The sequence below is a fragment of the Tachypleus tridentatus genome, chromosome 10, assembly GCF_004210375.1.
Source record: "Tachypleus tridentatus isolate NWPU-2018 chromosome 10, ASM421037v1, whole genome shotgun sequence".
Taxonomy (NCBI): domain Eukaryota; kingdom Metazoa; phylum Arthropoda; class Merostomata; order Xiphosura; family Limulidae; genus Tachypleus; species Tachypleus tridentatus.
The window spans coordinates 69,672,209-69,697,374 of record NC_134834.1 but is presented as its reverse complement, the minus strand read 5'-3'; the positions used below and the strand labels follow the sequence as shown (position 1 = coordinate 69,697,374).

Here is a 25,166-nt window from a genome sequence, read left to right as displayed (position 1 = left end):
ATGTGGTTTAACAATTCAAGCTTTTTATTAGAATACTTTTTTGTTCTTATGTAAATACTGAAGATTCTGACACTCCCTCTTTAGCATTCATTAATTCACAAACTGGGTGTTAATAATTAGTCAGGTTATTATTTTGGTTATTAACCCTGTCAAAGATTGATATGTGATCATAACCATTTCATAAGGATTTAATTTAGGTGACAAATACGTAGGAAAGAAGGACATGCAACCTCCACTGTCACCCATATATTTTTCTAGATAGTGTATTACTAACAAATATCTTAGGTTTGACAGAAACGGTGATCTAAGTTATGATTAAATTCTTTCTTCCACTTTTCAACAAAATTTGGCACTCATGATACTTAATCTAAATCTTCAGGCTAGCTACTGTACCAACTGTATTGTATTACTTACAACTGTCCCCTTGCAATTAACTCAAGCCATCAAGTTGATCAGTGTTCCCACTCATATTGGCTTACCTTTAGAGGTTTCAAAGCAAACCAGTGTACCTGCTAATGTTGGATTACTTTGATCTTCAAGCTAATTGTATTGGCTTACTTTCAACTGTGTTCTAGTTAATCAGTGTACTCTCTCATGTTAGCTTACTTTTAGCTATCTTCAAGCTAATGTTCCCAGTGGACTTGTTGATTTTTGGTGGTCTAAAAATAAAAATGCTTATTATTGTTTGCTACTTTTAAAGTTTATACAAACTACATGTAATTAGTGTTCCCAACAGTATTTTGTTGTAGTGTCTTCACATGCACTTCCAATGAAAGGTGTTAGGTGCATTGCCTCTGTACCACACTGATTCTTCCACTGGCATAAACATAAATACACACAAAATTTTAAAATCTGAAAATACAAAATATTGTTAAAAACTATTTTAAGTGAAAGAGAAACTTCATTTTAGCCACATTTCCTGCACTGTTCCATTAACTTGTTTCCTTTTCCATAACAGTAACTCTCATTTTCTTGAGTGTATATGCTGAACTGCTGTAAGTTGTAGCTTCCTTTGAATGATTATTTTGTAATTGGTACACAAGTTTGGTTATTTCTACAAAATACAAATGATTTTAGAATAAGGTGAAACAAAGGAAAGGTTGAGCTATATGTTAACTTAAGTCCACTTTAATTGGTGAGTTCTTGTGAAGAACACTTAATGTATATTTTTTTATTATAAGTATTTTGTAGCATGTTTTAAATTAAAATATAACTTATATAACAACTTATACCAAACCAGTATTAATATTTTGTAAATTCTATATATTTTTATTTTTAGACAACATTCGTAATACCAGTTTTAAGTAATACCTTTAATTTTATTTACTGATATTAGGTTGAGGAATAATTCGTGAGCATTTTTAAATAATTTCATTCAAGCATTACATGCAAGACTATACAATACTTCAATGCATGAACACATTACACCCAAAACATTTATTATGATACTTTATTTCATGTAATACCTAGGTATATAGTATGCATTGTTTTAAACGAAATTGCAAGAAATTAAATGCGAATAACAGATGGTGTCGAAAATGCTCGATTTTGTCCACTTGACATTCCATTTAATGAGCTGAAAATGAAAGCAAAAATTAAAGACATATGAAAATCAAACACACCATCTATTAGAGCAAAAATTTATCTACCAAATGACATGAAATGTTTTGCGAAAGCGTTTCATTAATGAATATATTTTTTTAACTTGAAAAAATGCTCACGAATTATTCCTCAACCCAATATATTTGACAAAAACAATTTTCCAAATTAAAATCTCAATATAGATTTGTGCTTGAGCCAACTCATATATAGTATGTTATAGGTAATTTTAAAAGAATTAGTTTAGCTCATGTAATTTTAAGTAAATAGGCAAATGTTGAACTTAAACCTATATTTATAGTATTAAAAATATCCTATTTGTTTCAATCACCTTATTAAGGTGATTACTCATCCCAGTGTTCATGAACCTCATTAAATGTTTGCTTTCTTGAAACTAAATTTGTTTGACATCACGGCATAAATTAACCTCAATGGAAATCTTTCCACTTTATTTGAAAGTTGAGAGTCTTCCTGTGTTTATGTGATTTATCATTACAACTTTAACTAACAGTAATGTTGTGACTGGTCTTTGTTGGAAATAAGTAAACATAGTTGTATTGAGTTTCAACTCTTAACTAACAGTAATGTTGTGACTGGTCTTTGTTGGAAATAAGTAAACATAGTTGTATTGAGTTTCAGAACTCATCTTTCATATTTAACTAACAGTAATGTTGTGACTGGTCTTTGTTGGAAATAAGTAAACATAGTTGTATTGAGTTTCAGAACTCATCTTTCATATTTAACTAACAGTAATGTTGTGACTGGTCTTTGTTGGAAATAAGTAAACATAGTTGTATTGAGTTTCAGAACTCATCTTTCATATTTAACTACATATATAAAATTATTTTTACATAAATGGCTATTGTTCAGTGTTGCCCACTATATGCAAGATTTTTTAAAGCATGCTACAAGCCTTCTATTTCTCCTCCATTGGAACTGAGTGATCCCAGTGCATCTCTCATGCATCAACCTTCCACCAATAAGAGTGCAGCATATTCTCTTGACATGTGGCTCCCTATGTTTACTTCTACTGAACTATCATTTCTCATTTGACATTACTTGTGTTCTGACTTTTTCCACTTTGGTGCTTTTCATGTAAATTGTGATTTTTATAGTTTATTTGCTGAAGTGGGATTTCTTGGTTATTGTTTTTTTTTTCTTCACATTGAAGACATATTTCAATTTAACTTAATTTTCTAGTCTTTATTTTTTCTGATACATATTTTACATCAAACACTTTTGTTTGATTTGCATATTTCCATAATGAATTCTAAAGTTCATGTTCTTGCTTTGGTTTTTATACCTCTATCTCTATTTTCATAGGTTGCAAGTGAGGGAGATCCATCATGAGATTCATCATTATATGGGTAACCCATTAATCTCCCTGAAAAAGCCAAACCTATTTAAACCAAGAAAGGTTTGATAGTCTTTTTACCTTGGCAGAACTTTTCACTGTTTTTCCCTACCCTCCTACAGAATTGGCTAGGTTTTATATAGCATTTTTCATATGATTTCTTGGGTATGTTATATATTATCCAGTTTCCCATTTTGCAATGATTCTTTATTACTTCTGTGGTGGCTCATTTATTGCCTTCAACTCTTGCTTTATGCACATGGTTTGACTGTAGGTAGGGTTTTCAAGGTCTTATCTATCTGTCCCTGTTCCCCTTCCAAGGGTTTCTCGTCATTTTATTCAGCATTGATGGGCATGTTGCTAACAGTACCAGAGACTAACCAGAGGGTTCTGGTCCTGGGGAAGCTTAACTTTATGCTTTTATTTTCCCTGTGATTTGGTATCCTGTCCCCAGCCTGTGTCAATTTGAGGCAGTACAAGATTTTCTGTCTCTACAAACCTATTGGTCATTTTTCTCCAAACTGCTTGTCATTTTCTTGCGAGACTAGAGACTGTTGACTTTTACTAAGTTTGTCCAGACTGATTTTCACTTTGCTCCATTTTACCAAGGAGTTGTTTCTCACTCTTAGGTTAGCTTTTCTCCAGGTTTATCAATGACAGAGAAATGTTGTGAATGCTTATTTGGATATCTCAGTATTTCATTACTTGCTACTGTCTCTTCAGTTTTCTCCATAGGATGGTTTTTTTTGTTCTGCACACTACCCTTCAGACTAGCTTTAGCCTTGTACATTTTGTCAAGTGTTTAGGTCATTTATTCATCACTTATGAGCTCTTGGGTTGCAATTTCCTATATTTTTAGTCAACTTGGCTACTGTTCACTCGTTCAGAAAAGTTCACATGCCACTTATATCAGTTGCTCCTGGAGGTGGCAATAATAGGCTGTTAATCAAGTTGGAGAAGTCCTTACTGTGATCTGTCCAACATCTTGACCATTTTGGTGTTTGTTTTTTTTCCACACCCATCTCAGTTGGGTCTGCCCTTCTCCTCTTTGACTTTGTTCTATGTGTTTTCAGTTTAATTACATTCATGAAGTTCTATTGCTTTTGGGTATGTGATCTTTCATAGTAGCCTTAGGTCAAGCTCGTATGCAGGCTTTTTTGTAGTCTTTTCACAACCTGTGGAATTTTGCAGCTCTTACTACCATTCGTCCTACACTTGATGTTGATTATTAGATAAGACTCACATCAGGTGGTATCATGTTTCATCCTCCTCATCCAGTTTTCCACATTTCATGGAGGCATCCCTTCAGTAATGGGGGTTTGATCAGCTAGAAAATTTGTGGATTTTGGTCTGTGGTGGTGAAGTCTTATCCTGTCAGTGTCGTGGCACCTTTTTCTGTAGGTGTTGTTTTGTTTCATTTTCTCCATCTCACCAGAGACTGTGTGGTAGTGATACATTCTGATTTTTCTTCAGGTGCATTTTGGAAAGGTAACTTTTGATTATGTTGTGGATTTTTTAATGTTATTTCGTTTTGTTATTATCATCTTTAGAAATTAGAGTTGATTAACAAAAAAGAACTAGATTTAGTAAGATTGGTGACTGAAATAGTAGGTATAAGCTTTTAATTTAGATTTTAATAGAATAACATTAAATTAGACTTGTTTATAATTCAACTTGCAGTGAGATTATAAGACGAACTAAATACATTGATTAATTTAAAAACTAGTTAAGCTTATGTTTGATAATTAACAATGTTAACAATAGGCTACTGGTATTTAATCATAGTATTAAGTGTTTATTTTAATTCTGCAAATAATACAATGGTTAAGCCTAGTTTGGCAGTAAGCATTCTCAGTTTATTAGGTGTGATAGGTGCAACAGATGGATTTTATTTGAGAACTCTGAACTATCTATGCACTTTTTAGGAAGCTAGTAGTGAGGATGTTCAGTTTATATCTAGAGATTGCAGGTTGTAGGAAAAGTTGGATGCTGTCCTAACTAACATTGAAAACAAATAAAGATTTGTATAAACTGTGCAAAATGATAGCAGGGCTCAAAAGACAAGCTTAGGCTTTTATATGCAAGAGAGACATCAGCTAAGGTTAACAAAGACATTCAGAAAGTTAGAAAGGCTAGTGTTAGGATTAAAGGTAATGAATTTAATTGTAAAGACCTTATTCTGTTGAGCAACAGATTTCAACCCTTGGCTTATGTAGATGAGGAATTATTGAAGAGAGGAGAAGGAATAGAAAAGGACATGGATTTTGAACTTGGAGGTTACAGTTATAAGTAATTCTTTCACACAGTATGTGGATAGAGGAGTCTGTGAGGTAAATAGGGAGAAAAAGAGTTAGAGTATGCTACCCTGGGACACAGATGGAAGATATACCTGACAAAGCAAGAGATGTATGGTAGGGGACTGGCAATTATAGCCTTTATTGTGCATGCAGGGGCTAATGATGTGAGGAAAAGTGAGAGAAGCTAGTTAATAAGTACAAGGGGTTGATAAAAGTATTTAAAGTAAAGGCCATGAATTAATTGTTTCAGAGATACTGCCAAGAAGTAATCGTGGAGATTAAATTTTTATAGGTCACTGGGGCTAAATGCTAGGTTGAAATTAGTAGGTACTGATGAGTAGGTTAGCAAATTGGACTTGTAGGCTCATTTCAGTAAGAGGAGGGAACTTTATGGAATGGATGGTTTACACTTAAGTAGGAAAGGGTCTGACATGTTTGCAATGGCTATTAACTCAACTGTAATGGAAATTTTAAACTAGAACTAGATAGTGGTGAGGACCAGGCAAAACTTAAATGAAACAAAACTGAGATGTAGAGGAAAATTTAGCATAGGAAGTCAGTATAAAAGTAGTTAATTGGCTTAATTGTTACTATTGTAATGTTATAAGTATGAGCAAAATAGGTGACTTTAGAGCACTGATACGAATAGAAGATTTTGATATAATGGGAATAACTGAAACATGGTGAATGTAGATGATTTTTGACATAAATTTCTTTGAAATACATGGTTATAGGTTATTTAATAGGACAGAGTACTGAAGAGAGGAGAAGGAGTGGCTCTACATGTAAAGTGAGTTACATCCTGTTGAACTTTAGAATATTAAAGATAATAGCAAGGAGGCTAAATCCATTTGGATCTCTGTTAATGGATATCAAGGGAACAATTCTCTTAGCAATAATTTGTTACAGGCCACCAGATTAAAGTGATAAAACAAGTGAGAAATTTTGCAGTAAAATTAAGATTTCAGCTGTTAATGAATGCCATAATTATGGGGGATTTTAATTTAAAATGTACGGATTGGGAAATGCTAGAGTCAAACCATGAGAGAGAGAGGTTTCTGGAAACTATTCAAGATGGATTTCTTTACCAGTTGGTCAAGGAACTCACTGGAAATACTATTTTAGATTTAAGTGTTAACTTTTAATATATAAATGGTTGAGAGTGTGGAAACTGGGGAGCACCTAAGCACATGTCATCATTGCTGTATTAAGTTTGATTTTTTGCTGCAAATGGAAATTAGAAAAAATGATATTTTGATTTCAAATGTCAAAAACAAATTTTGAAGGACTGCAACAAGAATTATCTATAGTGAATTTAACAGCTGAGTTATTTGGAGACACTGAACAAGAGTGGAAAATTTTAAAAAAAATGTTTCAGTACTCAAAACAAATGTATTCCTTACAGAAAGGAGTAATTGCAAGTAAAAAACCAGGCTGGCTTACAAAGGATATAAGAAATAAAATTAAATAAAAGTATCACATATTTAAGAAATTTAAATTGAGTGGTATTGTATAAGATCAAGAATGCTGGTCAGATAGGAAATTAGGACATCTAAAAGGATGTATGGAAAAATATTTGTCTGAAAACATAAAAATTAACAATGAGGATTTTTTTAAAGTACATTAGGGACTAGGATGGAGGTTACAAAGGAAGGTTTGTTTTTGATGATTGTAAATGGTTAGTTTATTAAATTCTGCTTTTTCTTCAGTTTTTGCTAATGAAGACTTATGCAATATTTATTTTTAACAGTTAATAAATTAATATGAAGTTGAACAAGACAATTGCATGAATTTTGAACTTGTTAAAATTTGGAAGTTTAAAGAATGGTAAGTTTCCTGGGCTAGATAGTATTTCCTGTGAGGATTTTAAAGGATATCAAGAATTGGATGTGTGAGCTACTTGTCACAAATTATTTTGCAAGTCCTTGCAATAGTGGAAAGTACCAACAGATTCAAAATTAGTTAATGTCACTCCTATCTTCAAAGGAGGTAATAGAAGTTGTTCCAGTAATTATAGGCCTATTAGTTTTACACAAGTTCTAGGAAAAGTTTTGGAAAGTCTGATAAAAGATACTTTGCAGCAAAGTCATTTAACAAAGTTAGAATTTTATTGGGTATCAAACATGTTTTCACTGAGGGAAAATTTGGCTTCCAAACTTTTGACATGCTTTGAAAATATTACTGCATATGTAGATGTAAGGGTGTATATCTGGATTTTCAGAAAGTATTTGCAAAGTCCTGCATAAAAAGCTTGTAAAGAAACTCATCTATTTAGATGTGGGGAATAAGTTAACTAATTAGATAAAAGTGACTTGATGGAGGAAAGCAGAGGTTTGTTATAAATGGAGCTCAGCTAAACTGAATTACTGGATTAATGTTATAAGTGTTGTATCTCAGGGTTTAGTTGTAGGACCATTACTTTTTTGATTTACCACAATGGTATAGATGAAATCATCCAAGCAGTGTGTTGTTGCTATTAGTAAGGCCAACAAAATTTTAGACTGTATTTGCAGAAATATTGAACACAAGTCTAAAGAGTTTTTATAATTTCATTGTCTTGTTCACTGGTTAGGCCACATTTAGAATATTGTGTTCAGTCTTGGTCTCCCAACCTCAGGAAGGACAGTTCTTGGAAAGGGTTCAGAGGAGGGCTACTGGAAGGGTGCAGGAGATGTAGGGTTTTTATATTTAGAAATATCAAATTCTTTAAAACTGCTTTCTCTTGAAAAAAAGAAGAGTTAGAGGGGATCTAAATGAAGTGTTTAAGATTGTAAATGAAATTTATAATGTTGATGCATCAACAGTTTTCAGACTTAACAGTGAGAATTATAGAACTAGGATTCACAAATATAGATTTAGGCAGGGTAGAAGCCATCTTCAGTTAAGACAATATTGTTTTTTAAATAGGGTAGTTGGCCTGTGGAATAGATTGCCTTCGAATGTTGTAGGGGCTATAAATTTGAGCAAGTTTAAAAGAAAACTTCATAGATATGTGAATAATATGGGCTGACTTTATTTTTTTTTATTTAATAGTTTTACTTTGGTTTAGAGGATGGGACAGCTGAGATAGGCCAATAGGGCCCTTGTTGTCCCTAAACTCAATGTTATCACAATAACTAGGGAGGCATGTTTTCCATCCATCTGTATTCATATCTTAAATCTCTTTTTAAAGGCTCATATGCTAAATTTTCCTGTCATTACTTGTGTTCCAGGTGCTTTTTTGCTCTTGTGTATAGTATTTGCATCCAGACAACACTTATTCAACAGTGGTCTCTCAACCCTTTTGTTTTCCAGTACTTTGACTTCACATTGAGGATTTTGTTATGTCTCTTAACTGCAGTTTTCTTTAGTTTTGGCCTCCTATTTCTCATAATCTTTCTGTGGTTAATGATGTTTCCAGCCAGGATTGGACCTACACACCTGTCTATCCTCTCATTCTCCTTCTTCTCCAGGTGATTTTGTTTCATCCCTGACACACTGTTTCCAAACCTCCTAATTACTCACTCCTGTGCTTATAGAGAGCAGCACTGAACAAGAATGGCTACTAATGTGAAAGGAAGCAAGTAACTATTGGAAATACATTTTCAATCTAAGAAAATTAATTTTTTTCACAACTTTTTAAAAAAAGACAGACAAATAAGTTTTTATCTGATGTTTTTTATTCTTAGAAGCCCACTCACACCATCGATACATCTTTGAATAATAACTTAAATAATGCAGTTGCTTGAGTTTAATATGCAACAGTATTCATGTAAAGTAATGGAAGACAAAATAATTGAATACCGGGCAAGTAAACTACTTTTTTAATCTATGTTGATAATTTTACTTTTTTACAAAATAATTTTAAACAGTAATAAAGATGCTGGAAATTGCATGATGAACTGACATTTCTGATGGGAATTCTTTGGTATTGGGGCATTATATACCTGCCTGACTAGTCATGTTTTCTTTGTGGAAAATGTTTCCTCTAATAATTACTAAGTTTCAGAACTCCTATTAAACAGATACTTCCTTTATTAATAAAAAAAAATATTCTCCAGCAGTTGTAAGTATGTTAAGAATGATGTAATTAAGAATAACAAATTGATGTTTTTATTCTTTTACTTAACTAATTAATTTTGTAAATCTTTGAAGCATGATATACATGTGATCATGAAAACCTACCTCTAGATATTTTATGATCAAAAGATTAAAAAATAATTACTTTTGTTATTACCAACAGTAATCAGATGAAATTTTAGCTGGGAACTGGGCTTTGATACTTGTGGTGAGCAGAGCACGGATAGCCCTTTGTGCAACTTTGGGTTTAGTAAGAAAGAACAGCATAACTTTTAAGAAAAAGCAATGTAAATAGACTTGATGAGATTATGTAAAACCTTTGTAGAATGATTTAGATATAGGTTAATAACGTTTGTGGAGAAAATACTAAGAAATGACATAAATCCATTAGGAAGTATAATAAGGAATCATACTTCTAAGAACATAGTTTATTGTGGTCATTTCTTAACTCTGATTACCATAGTGGGTATGTTATGTACTCACAATCTTTACATGAGACACTCTTTATTAATATGGGCACATTATATTTTGGTATCTTATATTAATTAATTTAAAACAATAAATGAGGGCACATAAATCAAGTTGATATATACATCTGGTTGTATGAGTGTTAAAAATTTTAAAAATGATAATAAGGCTAGTCTTTTATACCTTTTAAGTACATTTAGGTCAGTCATATTTTGCACCTTAAACCAGATATTTATCCCATAATCTAGCTTCTTAATATTTGGCAAAAACATTCTTCTTAGTTGCAGAGTCTTGGCTATCTATTAAGTAATGGAGGATAAATCAACTTTGAAAGAATTAGATACATGGGTTGAGCAGTTAAATGAATGTAAGCAACTCTCTGAAAATCAAGTTAAAACTCTCTGTGAAAAGGTATGTTAACCTTAGATTTTTTTGAAATGCAAACTAACTAGATCTTGTAGTCCATATAATTACATTTTGAGATAACATTACTAAAATACTATCTGACTTTTTGAAGTTACTCTTTACCTGTGAAAACCATATTAATAGTAGCTTTTTTCTTTCCTGTCAGTGCATCTGTTATACAGAAGTGTAGAGTATTTCAAATTAAAAGCACTTGCAACATCATCAAGTGAAAAGTTTATAACTTTAAGTAAAAAATACTTTAAATGATCAACAAATATTTACATTAGGTTTTAAAGCTTAAACCATTTTTCCTAATATTCTTATTTTTTACTTGCCAACCAGTGAAACAGATTACCTCTTCTTTAGAAAAATTACCTAAGCCCTTAGGTAAAAACACCAGAATCAAATCACCGAAACAAGAATGAAATGTTGCCTTTTCTTTTTGCTCATATTTCATATAGCTTTAGTCATATTTTCTGTTGTTTTTATAATTTTTTGGAATACTATGTTATTGTAATACATAGTTGTGTTTTACTTCATCATGCTATTTATTTTCAGTTGTTCATCACTTCTGAGCACTGCACAGTTTTTCTTTTTTTTCATAGGAGACAAATCCTGTATTTCTCTTTCAGTTTGTGAGTAAGAAATAAAAACAAATACTGGTATATGATGATGGTAGACAGAAGAGGTTGACATTCAATAGTGCAATCAGCTGGAGTGTTTAGTATTCATAATATGCATTATAAATATTTTAAGGACATGTAAGAAACATGATTATTTATTTTATCAAACTACTGATTTTTGTCCATCTGTCATGGAAAATAATGATGCAAGTATTTACTTGCATATTTAAATATGTAAGTCACATAAATTCATCCAGTTAAGTAAATAGATTTGGAACTTTTTTCAGTCAAAAGAAATACTAGCTAAAGAATCCAATGTTCAAGAAGTAAAATGTCCTGTTACTGTATGTGGAGACGTGCATGGGCAGTTCCATGACCTTATGGAACTGTTTCGCATTGGAGGAAAATCTCCAGACACCAACTACCTCTTCATGGGAGACTATGTTGATAGAGGATATTATTCTGTTGAAACTGTGACTCTTCTAGTTGCTTTAAAGGTAAGTCTTACTTTCTGAAAATATGCTTAGTTTTATCAGAATCTTCTTTGAAGTGTAAAGTTTGTGAAAACAATTTAAAGCATGTGTGTCATCCTTCCCTAGCTCAGTAATAAGTCTGAAGGTTTACAATGCTAAAAGTGGGTTTGATACCTGTGATGGGCACAGCACAGATAACCTGTTGTGTGGCTTTGTGTTTAACAAACATGCATTTCTAGATGAAAGAATCAATGAAATAAAAGCAGTTTATTATATATGTAGAAGATATATTAGTACATGTCCCATTGTAAGACAACACACACAAAGATATTAGTACATGTCCCATTGTAAGACCACACGCACGAAGATATTAGTACATGTCCCATTGTAAGACCACACGCACGAAGATATTAGTACATGTCCCATTGTAAGACCACACGCACGAAGATATTAGTACATGTCCCATTGTAAGACCACACGCACGAAGATATTAGTACATGTCCCATTGTAAGACCACACGCGACGAAGATATTAGTACATGTCCCATTGTAAGACCACACGCATCGAAGATATTAGTACATGTCCCATTGTAAGACCACACGCCAAGATATTAGTACATGTCCCATTGTAAGACCACACGCCAAGATATTAGTACATGTCCCATTGTAAGACCACACACAGGAAGATATTAGTACATGTCCCATTGTAAGACCACACACAGGAAGATATTAGTACATGTCCCATTGTAAGAACACACGCAAAGATATTAGTACATGTCCCATTCTAAGACCACACGCAAGAAGATATCATGTCCCATTGTAAGACCACACTACAAGATATTAGTACATGTCCCATTGTAAGACCACACGCGCCAGATATTAGTACATGTCCCATTGTAAGACCACACGCATCTAAGATATTAGTACATGTCCCATTGTAAGACCACACGCACGAAGATATTAGTACATGTCCCATTGTAAGACCACACGCACGAAGATATTAGTACATGTCCCATTGTAAGACCACACGCACGAAGATATTAGTACATGTCCCATTGTAAGACCACACACACGAAGATATTAGTACATGTCCCATTGTAAGACCACACACACAAAGATATTAGTACATGTCCCATTGTAAGACCACACACAGGAAGATGTATTAGTACATGTCCCATTGTAAGACCACACACAGGAAGATGTATTAGTACATGTCCTGTTGTAAGACCACACACAGGAAGATATATTAGTACATGTCCCATTGTAAGACCATACACAGGAAGATGTATTAGTACATGTCCTGTTGTAAGACCACACACACAAAGATATATTAGTACATGTCCTGTTGTAAGACCATACACACGAAGATATTAGTACATGTCCCATTGTAAGACCACACACACGAAGATGTTAGTACATGTCCCATTGTAAGACCATACACAGGAAGATATATTAGTACATGTCCTGTTGTAAGACCACACGCACGAAGATATTAGTACATGTCCCATTGTAAGACCACACACATGAAGATATTAGTACATGTCCCATTGTAAGACCACACACAAAGATATTAGTACATGTCCCAAAAGATATAAGATATTAGTACATGTCCCATTGTAAGACCACACACACACAAAGATATATTAGTACATGTCCTATTGTAAGATCCCATTGTAAGACCACACACAAATATATATTAGTACATGTCCTATTGTAAGATCACACACATGAAGATATATTAGTACATGTCCTATTGTAAGACCACACACACATTTACATGTGTTTAAAAAAAAAATGATATAAAATATTGTTAGGTATACAGAACAGTTTAAATTAATGCAAATATGTTTCAAATGACTTAAGGTTAGCTTAATTGTTCAGTTTGTTTTTACATTTGATTTCTATTAATATATTATTTTAAATTTGTCACAGACACCTACATCTTTGTTAACTTAAAGATGAACTAAGAAGGTCAAAACATTGTTCTCTGCTTTATTTTAATAAAAGTTTTAATACCCATGCCAGCTGTCTTGAGATAAATATATGGTGCCAAGTTTTTGTAATACATAAATATGGTTAATATTATAGTACATAGCAAGAAAGATTGACTGATTTGATTGAACAATGCTGGTGAAATATAGAATTTATGGAATCCTCATTCTTTAATAATGATTTCAGAAAATAAGTTGACATTATGTTTTCTACTTGTTATAGGTGAGATATCCAGAAAGGATAACAATTTTACGAGGAAATCATGAGAGTAGACAGATAACTCAAGTTTATGGATTTTATGATGAATGTCTAAGAAAATATGGAAATGCAAATGTTTGGAAATATTTTACAGATCTGTTTGATTACTTGCCTTTGACTGCCCTTGTTGATGGACAGGTATGAAATCATGTCCTTTTGTTATTAAATCAAAAATCACTTAAGACTATAACTTACAAGTTACAGATTATTTAAATGTATTTTTATAAGTCTTTCTAAGCAATGTTGATATGACTTTTATGCTAAAAGAACTCTAATTTGGTGCATAATGAGTAATCATTATAATATAAGTTATGGAATTTGATTCCTTATAATAACTGTTATAAAAGAAGACCAGATATAATGTGCATTGGTGTGAGATTGTGATACTGGATAGAGTTTTTGGTAGAAGGTAGATGAATTTATTAAACAGATATTTTGTCCTTAGAATTAACAGGAATTTCTAATATTTGTTTGTAACACAGCTTGTTTGTTTTAAGCTGTAGAAAGGACTTTTACTAGTGAGTATATTGATTAAATTGGTTTAAGTTTTTTACATACAGAATTATGAAATGTATGTTAGAAAACCATATTGGATCTGTGGTAATAATAGATATGGATGTTAGCATATTTAAATTAAACGTTTTTAAATGTACTTATACATTCATTAAGTAATGAACTTTAAATTTCATAGATATTTTGCTTACATGGAGGATTATCTCCTTCAATTGATACTTTGGACCATATCCGGGCTTTAGACCGCTTGCAAGAGGTACCACATGAGGTAAGGTTATATAGGTGGATGCTGTCAATAGTTTGTTGTTTCATTGAGATATTTTTTTATTGCAATTTGAGAAGTAAATTGGTATTGGTCATTTAACTACTGTAATTACATTAGCTTGAACCAAAGTAGGAATGAAATGGTTTAGGTTTTAAGTAACTCAGTTTTTGTAGTTTTAATTTTCTTGTTTCGATATTTTTTGTAGCATTAAAACTCTGTATTACTATAGCTACCAAGGTTACATATATATCAGTACCTACATGACTTTACAAAATTAAAAATATTTCTGTTATACTTGTTGGTTTTCTTTTTATTATCCATTTTGTGTGCATGTATGTCTTAATATCCTGTTTGGAACAAGAAAGAAATTGTTGAGTACACTAGACAGAAAAGTTCTGTGAAATAATTAGATTCTTAAGGTTTGACTTGTCAATTATTACTTGATTAGAAAAAGTGTTGAAATTGTGATTCACTCCATAAACTTGTATATAGTGATTTAGGTAGCTTTATAAATGCAGTAAGTTTTAGTTTTGCCTTGCCAATACTGTGAAATAGTCAACATTAATATTCAGACATTTTAATTGAACAGTTTTTATGACTTCATTTTGTTTTATCACAATCCATACCAGTATGTACCAGTGTACTTAATGATAGTAATAAATTATTGTTGGTTTCCAGTGAATATTTTACATTGTTAACCCTATGCACCCTGATATTGTTACTGCACATGATATAAAGTTTCAGTGTTTTGCATTCAAAACTCTATTAAACTACTTTTTGTTTGTTATACCAATTAGAATAGCATAAAACCTTAGGTAATAATCCATATTTGAATAGAATATATTAGTGTTGAGTTCTTAATTATACAAGGCAATATTTTAAAAACTCTGAATTTCCCATAGTGTGACACACGTGACACATTTTCTTTTAGCATCTTATCTATATTTTATCCACCATCTCTCAAAAAAGTATGAAATTAGTCATAAATTACACTATGTAAGATTATCAAATGTGGTTTATCTGAGCAGTGACATAGTATTCAACTTTGGTTATAGAGCAATAAACAGAAAACCACACCCACCTGTTAGATCTTCTCTTTCATAATTCATTAATAGTTCACTCTTATGTTTAATTATATATTACCTATAACCAATAGAAACTTGAGGTTTTCAATTGTCAAATGTGATGTTGTGTAACATTATGTTCTGAACTGTTAAATTTCAATTTCACTCGGAATATGAACATCATTCCCATGAGAATATTAATGACTAGCTTGGATGAATTTCTAACAACTGTTGTCACAGAGTTAGAAAGCCAGATAATTTTTGAAAGGTAAGGAAATTTGTCTACATTTTACACATTATTAGTCTATATTGTTTGGAGCATTATTTAATTCAATAACAATTATTAATTGCAATGCTATGAGTAGTATAAAAATAATTATGGTTAACTCTCTTCGACAGTTGAGAGCAAAAAAAAAGATATGGTGAGTATTTAGTTTCTTGTTTTCTTGTGTTAATTTTTTATATATAATTATAAAAGCAACTAAAATGTAAAAATAAGGATAATTTTAGATTAAGTAAAATAAATAGTAATAATAAAATAAAAATGTTTCCTGAGGCATGCATGTGACTTGGTTGTACTGGTTGTAGTAGTTCTTGGGTAATATAATTCGATAGCATAAAATAAGTTGCACCTTTCCCAAGTGATTTACAACTTATAAGCACACAGGCATTAGTTAGTCACAGATCAAAGGGCAATAAAAGAATAAAATGTAATTATAAATAGGTGTATACTGTTATGAATTTAGAACTAATTAGAATAAATGAATGTGGTTTCACATTACAATATGAAGTTATTATAGAAAGAAAAAAAGATAATTTAGATTTTTGTTGTTAGTAGGTTGATCAGATTGACCAATTTGTTTTGAGTTATGTTAGAGAAAATAACATATGAACTACTATCAAGTTTTACTGAAGAAAAATACTTGAAAGACCTTAGGGATTACACAAAGGAAGTTTGAGATTTTTTATATGAAGAAAAATATTTTAAATTTTACCATGAAAATTACTTTTCACACTGACTATTCAAAGCAAATACTCAATATAATCATGGACAAATCTTTATTTTATTTTATTAAAATACTTCACTAAAACACTTTTTGTATGTTAAAGACTTGTAATATTAAGTTGAAATACTGCCAAATTTTGTGAAGATATGCATACTATATTGAAAGTTAGAAGTATTAAATCTAAAAATATTTAAAAGATGACAAGAGGTCACGTGGTCAGTCATGTAGACTGATCCCATGTTGAGAGTTAAATGGTAATGTACAAAGTAGGATTAGAAATGGTCTTTGTGCCTTGAATGGGTGGAACTATAGTTAATTACTGCTCATTAACTTGTTTGCTATCTCATCAAAAGATTGTCTGTCAAAGCACTTAGGCTTTTTTGTATGGCTTTTAATTTTGTCTGTATGTTGTGTAGTTAATATTTATATACCTACAGTAACATGAGAGAAGTTTAAGCTTAGCTTTTAATTCTTTTACTTTTGTTGATAGGATATTGCACAGCTAATTTTATTTGATGGTTAAAGCAATGAAAGATATGACCATATGTGTGAAAACATTTTTTGTTTTATATTCTGCATCACTTTTTTATGAAGTGAAAATGTGAAACATCTATACAATGTATTCAATATTTTGGTTTTTAAGATTCCTTTCACAGTTGTATTTTGTGTATTATCATAAGTCATAATTTCAATAGCAAACATGTTAGCAATTAATAAGGTTATTTAAACCTCAGTACATCAACTTCTATACAGTTTAGGTTTGCTCTGTTTTTAGGGACCAATGTGTGATCTTTTATGGTCAGATCCTGATGACCGTGGGGGATGGGGTATCTCTCCACGGGGTGCTGGGTACACTTTTGGTCAAGACATATCTGAGACATTCAATCATACAAATGGATTAACACTTGTAGCAAGAGCTCATCAACTGGTAATGGAGGTAGGTAGAGAAAAGTCACTCTTAGATTTTGTAAACTATGTTTCATGACAACTGAATATTAAATTCACCATAACATTATCATCTTTAGGTATACAAACTCCTGAGGTAGGTACCATACAAATATGTTTCATGTATAATGGAAAATAATCATTCTAGGTATGAATGATTTATTTCACTAGTAGATAAGGATTATTTATTTATCGGTAATTACTACTTGAGTTGAAATTTATAGCACAGATAAGACTATTGCTGATCTATTTGAACTATTCTTTGGTCTTTGATTCAACTTGTAAATAATGCACATTAACTTTGGATGTACTGTGTACTCTTATAGCTTTATTTGTTACGTCCATATTTATGCACATTTTAGTATTATGGTTATTATTTACTAATATATATGGAATTTGCACATGTTATTAAGTAACCCTACTGCAGCATTTTATATGAAGCTTATGCAAACTGCAACATGAATAGATGTTAAAGACAAATATCAAATTTATTTAGCTCAGATTTTATTGTGTTGTTTTTTCTGTATGTGCTTGTATCTTATAGGATTAAAATCTAAGCTTACTTTTTGTATTTTTTATAGGGGTACAATTGGTGCCATGATAGAAATGTTGTAACAATTTTTAGTGCACCCAACTATTGCTATCGTTGTGGTAACCAAGCAGCCATTATGGAGCTGGATGATGCTCTTAAATATTCATTGTAAGTAGTACATTCTATTGGTAAATGTATTCCATCACAGAATTATATTAGGCATTTTCAAACAAATTTGATTCCCTAGTGGGTTAGCAGTAAGTTTATGGACTTGCAGTGATAAAATCTAAGATTTGATGGCCCACAGTGAACAGAGTGCAAATAGTCCGGTGTAGCTCTTAATGTTTTTTTTAAAAATAAAAATCTTGTAATGTGAATGTTAGTGAAGAACAATTAAAAAAAACTAAAGTGTTTACTTTTGTCTATAAAAAATAAATGTTAAGGCTTTATTCCTAAAACTTTAGTTTCAAATACCTATTCTGTTTGTCAGTTAAGAATTGTGTTTGTCATTTCAAGCAAAACTTCAATATCTACATAATTCTTAAAAGCTTATTTCACACTTATTTTTATATTTTAAATAATCTTATTTGAAAATCTTGTTTTCATGTATACGTAGGGTATTGTTATTGAGACTGATTAATGTCAGGAACATAATCGTTATGGTGTAAAAGTTGGGTATTTTCAATCTGTTTTGTTATAGGAGTTGAGTATGTTTTGATGTCCATTCTCTGTATAGTTGTGGGGAGTGAGTACTAAGTTAGGAACATCTTCCTTTTGTTGTTACAACTTCTGTTTTTTAAATAGATGTCATAACAGTATAGGAATGTCTTTTCATTTTATGTAATTCAGCTACTTTTTGTTTCTCTTCTGCTTCATTACAGGGGTGAATAATACATTAAAAATATCTTTCTATATCTCTATAAAATTATAAGAATTTAGTACACTTGAGAGTAAAATTATTTTTGATGTTTGTTTTATGTAGGAATTGAATACTGTGTTAGAAGAATTTTCTTTTGATGTAAACTGTGAGTTAATTACATTTCATGAGAATAAAGTTTCAGGTCAACCTCCCTTGGAGCTACCACCTATAGCATTGATTATGATCTGTATGATGGCTATAATTACACTCTTGACCTTCTGCAGAAAATAGTAAAATCAGTCTTAAATCATATACTTTAACAAATTCTCTGAAGATCCTACATTAAATGTCAAATTTAAAGAACATGTAAGGTGCAATAGTCCATTAGAGCTAAAGTGGGGACCTTAGTAGATTTGTGTTTGAATAAAATTGTATCGTTATCATTTCCTCCGCATATTTTTCTCTTGAACATAGTAGTTAATTTTGAAATATAGTTAGTAGCTTGTGAACTTTTGCCTTACAAGCTTTTGTTAATTCTCATTATATCCTTATTATCATATTAGTAATTTCTGGAAATATGCTCAGTTTCCTAGGAATTACTTAGCTTCAGTGATTAAAGTTCCCTTGAAGATTGGTTTGGTGTTTGTTTGTTGTCTTAAATGTCTATCTTTAAAATCTTGTATCTGTTTTCTGTAATGCCATTTAGGAATATATATTAGATGAATATTCTTCCTTGGCAAATGCAGTGAGACATTTCTTCAGCCATAAGTTTACCTGTGGTGGCATTACAAGTTGAATAGTTGGGAATTCATTGCGAACCAAATATACAACTGCTAAACATGTTGCTTATGGTGTCAAATTTTTCGTTTGTAGAGATGCATCTCCTACATTAATGTACAAAAATAGTTATTAAAAGGTTCAATAACCTTTGTTTCAAAATAGTTTTTTACCTCTATATCAATATAGGGATTGAGTAATATGTTGAAAATTTCTTCCTTTTGGTGTTATCAAGTTTTCTTTACCTTAGTGTGATCAGCAGGGTTAAATAGTACCAGGTATTTTCTTATGTAAAGTGTTATTACAAGAAAGAATTAATATCTTGTACCTAGTGAAATTCTGCATGTTCAGTAATTTCCCAGTAAAAAAAAGTATTTTTTGTGGTGCAGAATGCCTGAATTAATAAAGCATGATATTTTAATAGCTATTGTCATAATTATTACCTGATAATAAAAGTTTTGTGTTGTCAATCACCTGAATTGCACAGCATGATGTTTTAGTGAATACTACCACAGATTATCACTTACTAATGGGAGAGATTTATTTTCCCACAAATATTATGGAACTATAACTAGCATTGCAGTGATAAAGAGAAACTAATATATTTTTCATAGTGTACAAATCCAAATGATCTTTATATGATAAAAAGTTATAAAAGAATGGATAAATATTATTATTCCTTAGCACAAGAATAGTATACATTTTGTAAGTTTTAGGCTCAAGTACATTCAATATATATTTTTATTATTGTTGGAAAATTTATCTTACACTTTATGTAAACCCTTGATAAAGAGTAAATCATGTAAGTTGGTCATTTTGGATATAAGAGATAGATATTGAGGTATTTGTAAAATAAAGGGAAAAAAGTCTAATTTACAGTAGTTTATGCTTGCTAACTAAATTTATTTGTGACAATACTGGCAAACTCAAATATTCACTGAAATCCAGAAAAATATCATACAACACCTAAGACATATTCTGTCATCAACTTCTATGATTTTTGCATGTGAAATTGACATTTTAAGCCGTCATTAAACTTGTAAGATTAAAATTTAAAGACAGCTTACAGTAATGTGAAGCATGAATTTTAAAATTAAAATGTTATCCATTTTTCATTTTAATTTGAAATGTTGGGTAATGAAAAGAACAAGATAGGTAATTTTTACTTCTTTAAACATTCGTTTAGTTAACTTTATTTTGCTACTCTTGAGAAATCAGGAGTTCATGTTTAAAGGTCATGTTCTGTCCTACTTCTTAACTTATTTCAAATAACATGAATTAACAGTTCTCCTTAAAAAAAATTATTCTTGAAATCTTAAATTCAAAAATACCATAATAACACAGCAAATATAGGGATTTCATTTACTTCAATCATGTACCAAACTTTCTTTCACATTGATGTGATTTGCCAATGTATGTGGAAGTCCAATTTTTCCATTTTATTTTTAGTTACTTGTATAATAATGAATAAAAAATACATATGAAATGTGAGAAATATTATACTTACCTGAGCCTTTTTTTTGTATGTGACACATAACCATAATTTTTTATACAGCTGGTAGCACTGCACTAAATTTTTAATTTATTAAATACAGTGGCAGCACCAAGGAGGGACTTATTACTTTTAATTCTTAAAATAATTTTTTGTTTCTTAAAAGCTTAAGATATGTTATTTTTAAGTTCTTTGTCAGTACAAAAAAAATTAGAAGTTTTGTAGTTTTTTTAACATAAACTATTGCAAAATACAATGAATAAAACTTTATTTAAAACTCATCTAAAATATATTAATAAAATAAAGATATTTAAATATAATCTATTGGTAAATAAATGTTTTCAGTCAGAAGTAATTTAATTGAACTTTTAGGAGAACTTAGATAATATCATTCTTTATGACACACCTTTTTATAATTTAGCTTTTACATTTAGAAACAATTGACCCTAAATAAATTATATCTTGCTAACTTTGAAATAATTGAATATCTTAACATAAAAAGAGAATTAACTTGAGGTCAGTATGTGTTTGTCTCTACTGTTATTTGAAAATCAGATAGTTAAAACATGACATTGATATTATAAAATTCTGAAAGGATTCTAAATTGAGTCATGTACTTGAGATATTAGTGTTTTCTCTGAAAGTATGTGTATATGTTTTTACATAATTCATAATAATCTTTCTTTTCAGCCTTCAGTTTGATCCTGCACCAAGGCGAGGTGAACCTCATGTGACACTCCGAACTCCAGATTACTTCCTATAAGTATTAAGATTGAGAGACTGGTAGTTTATGTCACACAATAGGAAGAAATAAAGATACACAAAAAAGCAACTGTAGACTCCACGTTTAATAGACATTTTGTCCCTTTTTGTTGAGTTTGGTAAAGCTGTAGTCTCCCAGTTGAAAATGGTTGTCTCTTTCTGGGTAGATCTGTATTATGACTGTATGCTCATGTAATTTGTTTGTGTAAAATTTGTCTGACCTGGATTTCTTCCAAGAAATTTTCATGTACCTGTATAAAATAAAAATACCACATTACTGTTCAGCAGAAGTTCATAGTAATTTTTCATTTATAAGATGAAAATGATTGAACACAGAATATTTGTTTCCTTTTTTTTGCCCCATAATCATTACATCATATTTCTGTCTGTTTTTGTAATAAAACCATTTTTGTAAAATAAACACTGAACTTTCTGATGTGAGTTGCTTCAGTTTTGATCAAAGTATTATTATAAATTTTAATATTTTTTTGAAACCATACTTGTAGTATTCTGGGAGTGATATATATTTCCTTCTCTGGTGTTTCAAATGAATTTAATCAGTCGAACATTTAAATTCTTACATATTTTTCTTTTCTTTTTTATGTTGTATACGAAATGACTACTCCAGAGACAATGTGCTTTACTGGTGAGTCTTTGGGCTTATAATGCTAAAAATTGAGTTTTGATACTTGCAGTGGGAATAATAAATGTAGTTCTGTGCTTAATAAGAAAACAAAAGAGTTGCCATACATCAAATATCATTAAGAATTTGAAGTGTCAAATAATATTAATAAATAAACTGAAGGTGGCCATAGTAAACATTGCAGAAAAATAGTAAATGTTTTATTTTGAAGTCATAGTTTAAAAAATATTCTTGACTTCTCTGAGTGTTCTAAAAGAAAGCAAAAAATATTAATTATTGTGAAAAATGATTGTGAAAATCATTATATCTATTATGGAAATTATTATATGCTGTTGTTGATATACTTACTTATATTAAATATGGTTTACAAAAAATCACCTGATCTGAACAACTTCTGTCTTATTTTGTTCATTAAGTAAGATTTGAGGATTTCTATTTTATACTCTAAGGAGTAGTATATTAAAGAAAAGGAATAACTTCATACAAGAACATCCATCAGAAGATTTGTTTGAAAATGGTTGAATAACTATATACATGTAGCATTTATTATGTCTGGATCTTTTACTGAATTATATGTATGTTGTATTTAATGAATATTGTGTATACAAATTCTTTATATAGTCTTTTTTTTTCTATGATTATCTGGGAAATATTACTTTTAATCTTTTAACCTATATTAACTAATTTCTATCTATCAGGTTAAGATTTTTAGTTTTCCATATATGTATATATATTTATTAATGAAATAAATAACTAATTGTTCATATTTTTGTAACAGAATTTGTTAATGATTAGTAGTAGTGTGTTTCTCTGTCATTTAGATATTTATAGACATAAACTGTGTTAGATGTGTTTTTATTATCTTTATCAGCATGGAACTAAGAGTATTTCCTCTTTAGGTGATTAAGTAAGGTAAGAAATATAGGGTAGTATAGTTTTCCTGTAATCTATTAAAGTAAGTGAAGAGCTACTTAATCACAATTCTTTTTGAAATTTTCTTTAAATGTGAAATCAGTTTGCATCAAGAAATTCATAATAAGTAAAACTATCTTGTATTTGTATTTGATTATATGGTGAATATTTTAGAATAGAACTAACTTTTACAGTTTCCGAGTTTGTTAGGAATGAGCCAATTTTTTTATATCACTGATAATTAAACAATTATAATAAATAAAACATAAGAACCAATTTCTTTGTACAACTGAACCAAAGTACATTTATATGTTCAGAGACTAAAAACTGAAACTTGAAGTCCACAAAGCACTTTCCATAAGTTATCAGTGTAGTCCTTTTAAATGGTATATTTTTGACAGTAACACGTTCACGCTGTAACCATTGATGTGTATGAAAATAAGGCTTTTACCTCCTCTCAAAGTTACTTTTAGTCAATTTTGACATGTGTAAAAGTAGTTTGAATACGTTGGTTTATTATGGAAATGATGTTTGGAAAGTATTGTTACTACAGTATCAGAAGTGGAAATTAGTAAGGACTTTTAGGTCTTTATTATTCTTGTTCAATATCAGTATTCATGAATTCAAAATACAGAATCAAACACAATACATGCATGAAAACGTTTAAAAGTTCTTTGAGTTATACATTTTATAATTTTTATTTTTACACATAATCAAGTTTATGTATGTGATGAAGACATGTTTTGATAATGTTGTACCGCTGAAACATTATGGTGGGTTAGGTGCTCATTCTTTGTGGGACAAGCATGATTAACTCTGTCCGTGGTGACATCTATTTATCAGTTGCGGCTCGTAGAACGGTTCCGAGTTGCTTAATACAAACTACTTAACTCGTAGCTTCATCATCTCTTGACCTGTCTGAGATCTAATTACAGTTATCGAATAAGGAAATCAAAACCTTTCGATTGATGTATTTGACAACAACCGAGGTCCCATGAGTTAATTTATTATAATCAGTGGTAGCGCCAGTATATTTTCGTTGGGGGGGGGGCTGAGATAAACTGTGGAGAGGTTTCCCAAAATGCCATCGATATGAAGTATAGATGGTAAATTATAATAATGTAAATACCAAGGTACTTTTCAGAAAGGTATGCTATTTTGAACTGCGTTTTCAATGCAGTTTTCATTGGAAACTCGTACTCTGATTAATAATTCATTATTACAAATTAGAAATCTGTTTATGAAAATATGCGTATATGTAAAAGAGGAAGCTCACCTAAATTCCACCCAAGGTAATACATAATAATAAAGAAAATCAAGATTAGCTTAGATTGAACATTTAATATACCATTAAGAGTAAACTAACAAATCAAAAGAAATATAAAGACATAGTTTACATAGCAGAAACGAATTATCCCATGTGAAGTTAAACTCTGAGGAAAAGTAAGGTCACCATAAGGCTAACTATCTTTCATCTTGTGTTTATAGTCAATATTACTTCAAAACAATGCGCTTGTTCTGTTGTAACTTGAAATCAACGTGGTTGTCTAATCTTCGTCAAAGCTCAAGATAGAATGGCATTACACAGGAAGCGGCAATACAGCGCATGAGTTTCAGTACGTGGCTATGGGACGCATGACACATACTTCCGTCTTAATGAAGATGTTGAGCCCTACAGATCTATGTCTCTGATGTTAATTGTTAAGCAACAACGACAATTGTGTTTTCCATTGAATATATGTAGGTATCAATATTGGGGGGCTCAAGTCTACCCCTTGGCGCCGCCATTGATTATAATTTTGTTTAGATTTCAATTTGAGGGAAGTCAAGTAGAGATCTTGATGACTAATGAAGTACTTGTACGTGTG

At 30.8% G+C, this 25,166-nt stretch overlaps 1 protein-coding gene across 9 annotated transcripts in view; it reads left to right on the top strand.

The window, feature by feature from the left end:
• The window catches only part of LOC143229510 (serine/threonine-protein phosphatase 2A catalytic subunit beta isoform), a 36,545-nt gene extending 12,983 nt beyond the window's left edge, over nucleotides 1-23,562 (top strand). For 5 of the 9 annotated variants that reach the window (XM_076461955.1, XM_076461952.1, XM_076461953.1 and 2 more), the window contains exons 3-9: nucleotides 10,059-10,188; nucleotides 11,093-11,302; nucleotides 13,492-13,665; nucleotides 14,219-14,308; nucleotides 17,152-17,313; nucleotides 17,903-18,021; nucleotides 21,672-23,562. In XM_076461955.1, the coding sequence (XP_076318070.1) occupies nucleotides 10,087-10,188; nucleotides 11,093-11,302; nucleotides 13,492-13,665; nucleotides 14,219-14,308; nucleotides 17,152-17,313; nucleotides 17,903-18,021; nucleotides 21,672-21,744 (930 nt within the window). In that variant the 5' untranslated portion in view covers nucleotides 10,059-10,086 and the 3' untranslated portion in view covers nucleotides 21,745-23,562. The remainder of the gene's footprint in view (nucleotides 1-10,058; nucleotides 10,189-11,092; nucleotides 11,303-13,491; nucleotides 13,666-14,218; nucleotides 14,309-17,151; nucleotides 17,314-17,902; nucleotides 18,022-21,671) is intronic. The other 4 variants (XM_076461958.1, XM_076461957.1, XM_076461960.1 and 1 more) reach the window with 2 other exon arrangements.
• Nucleotides 23,563-25,166: the final 1,604 nt, after the last annotated feature.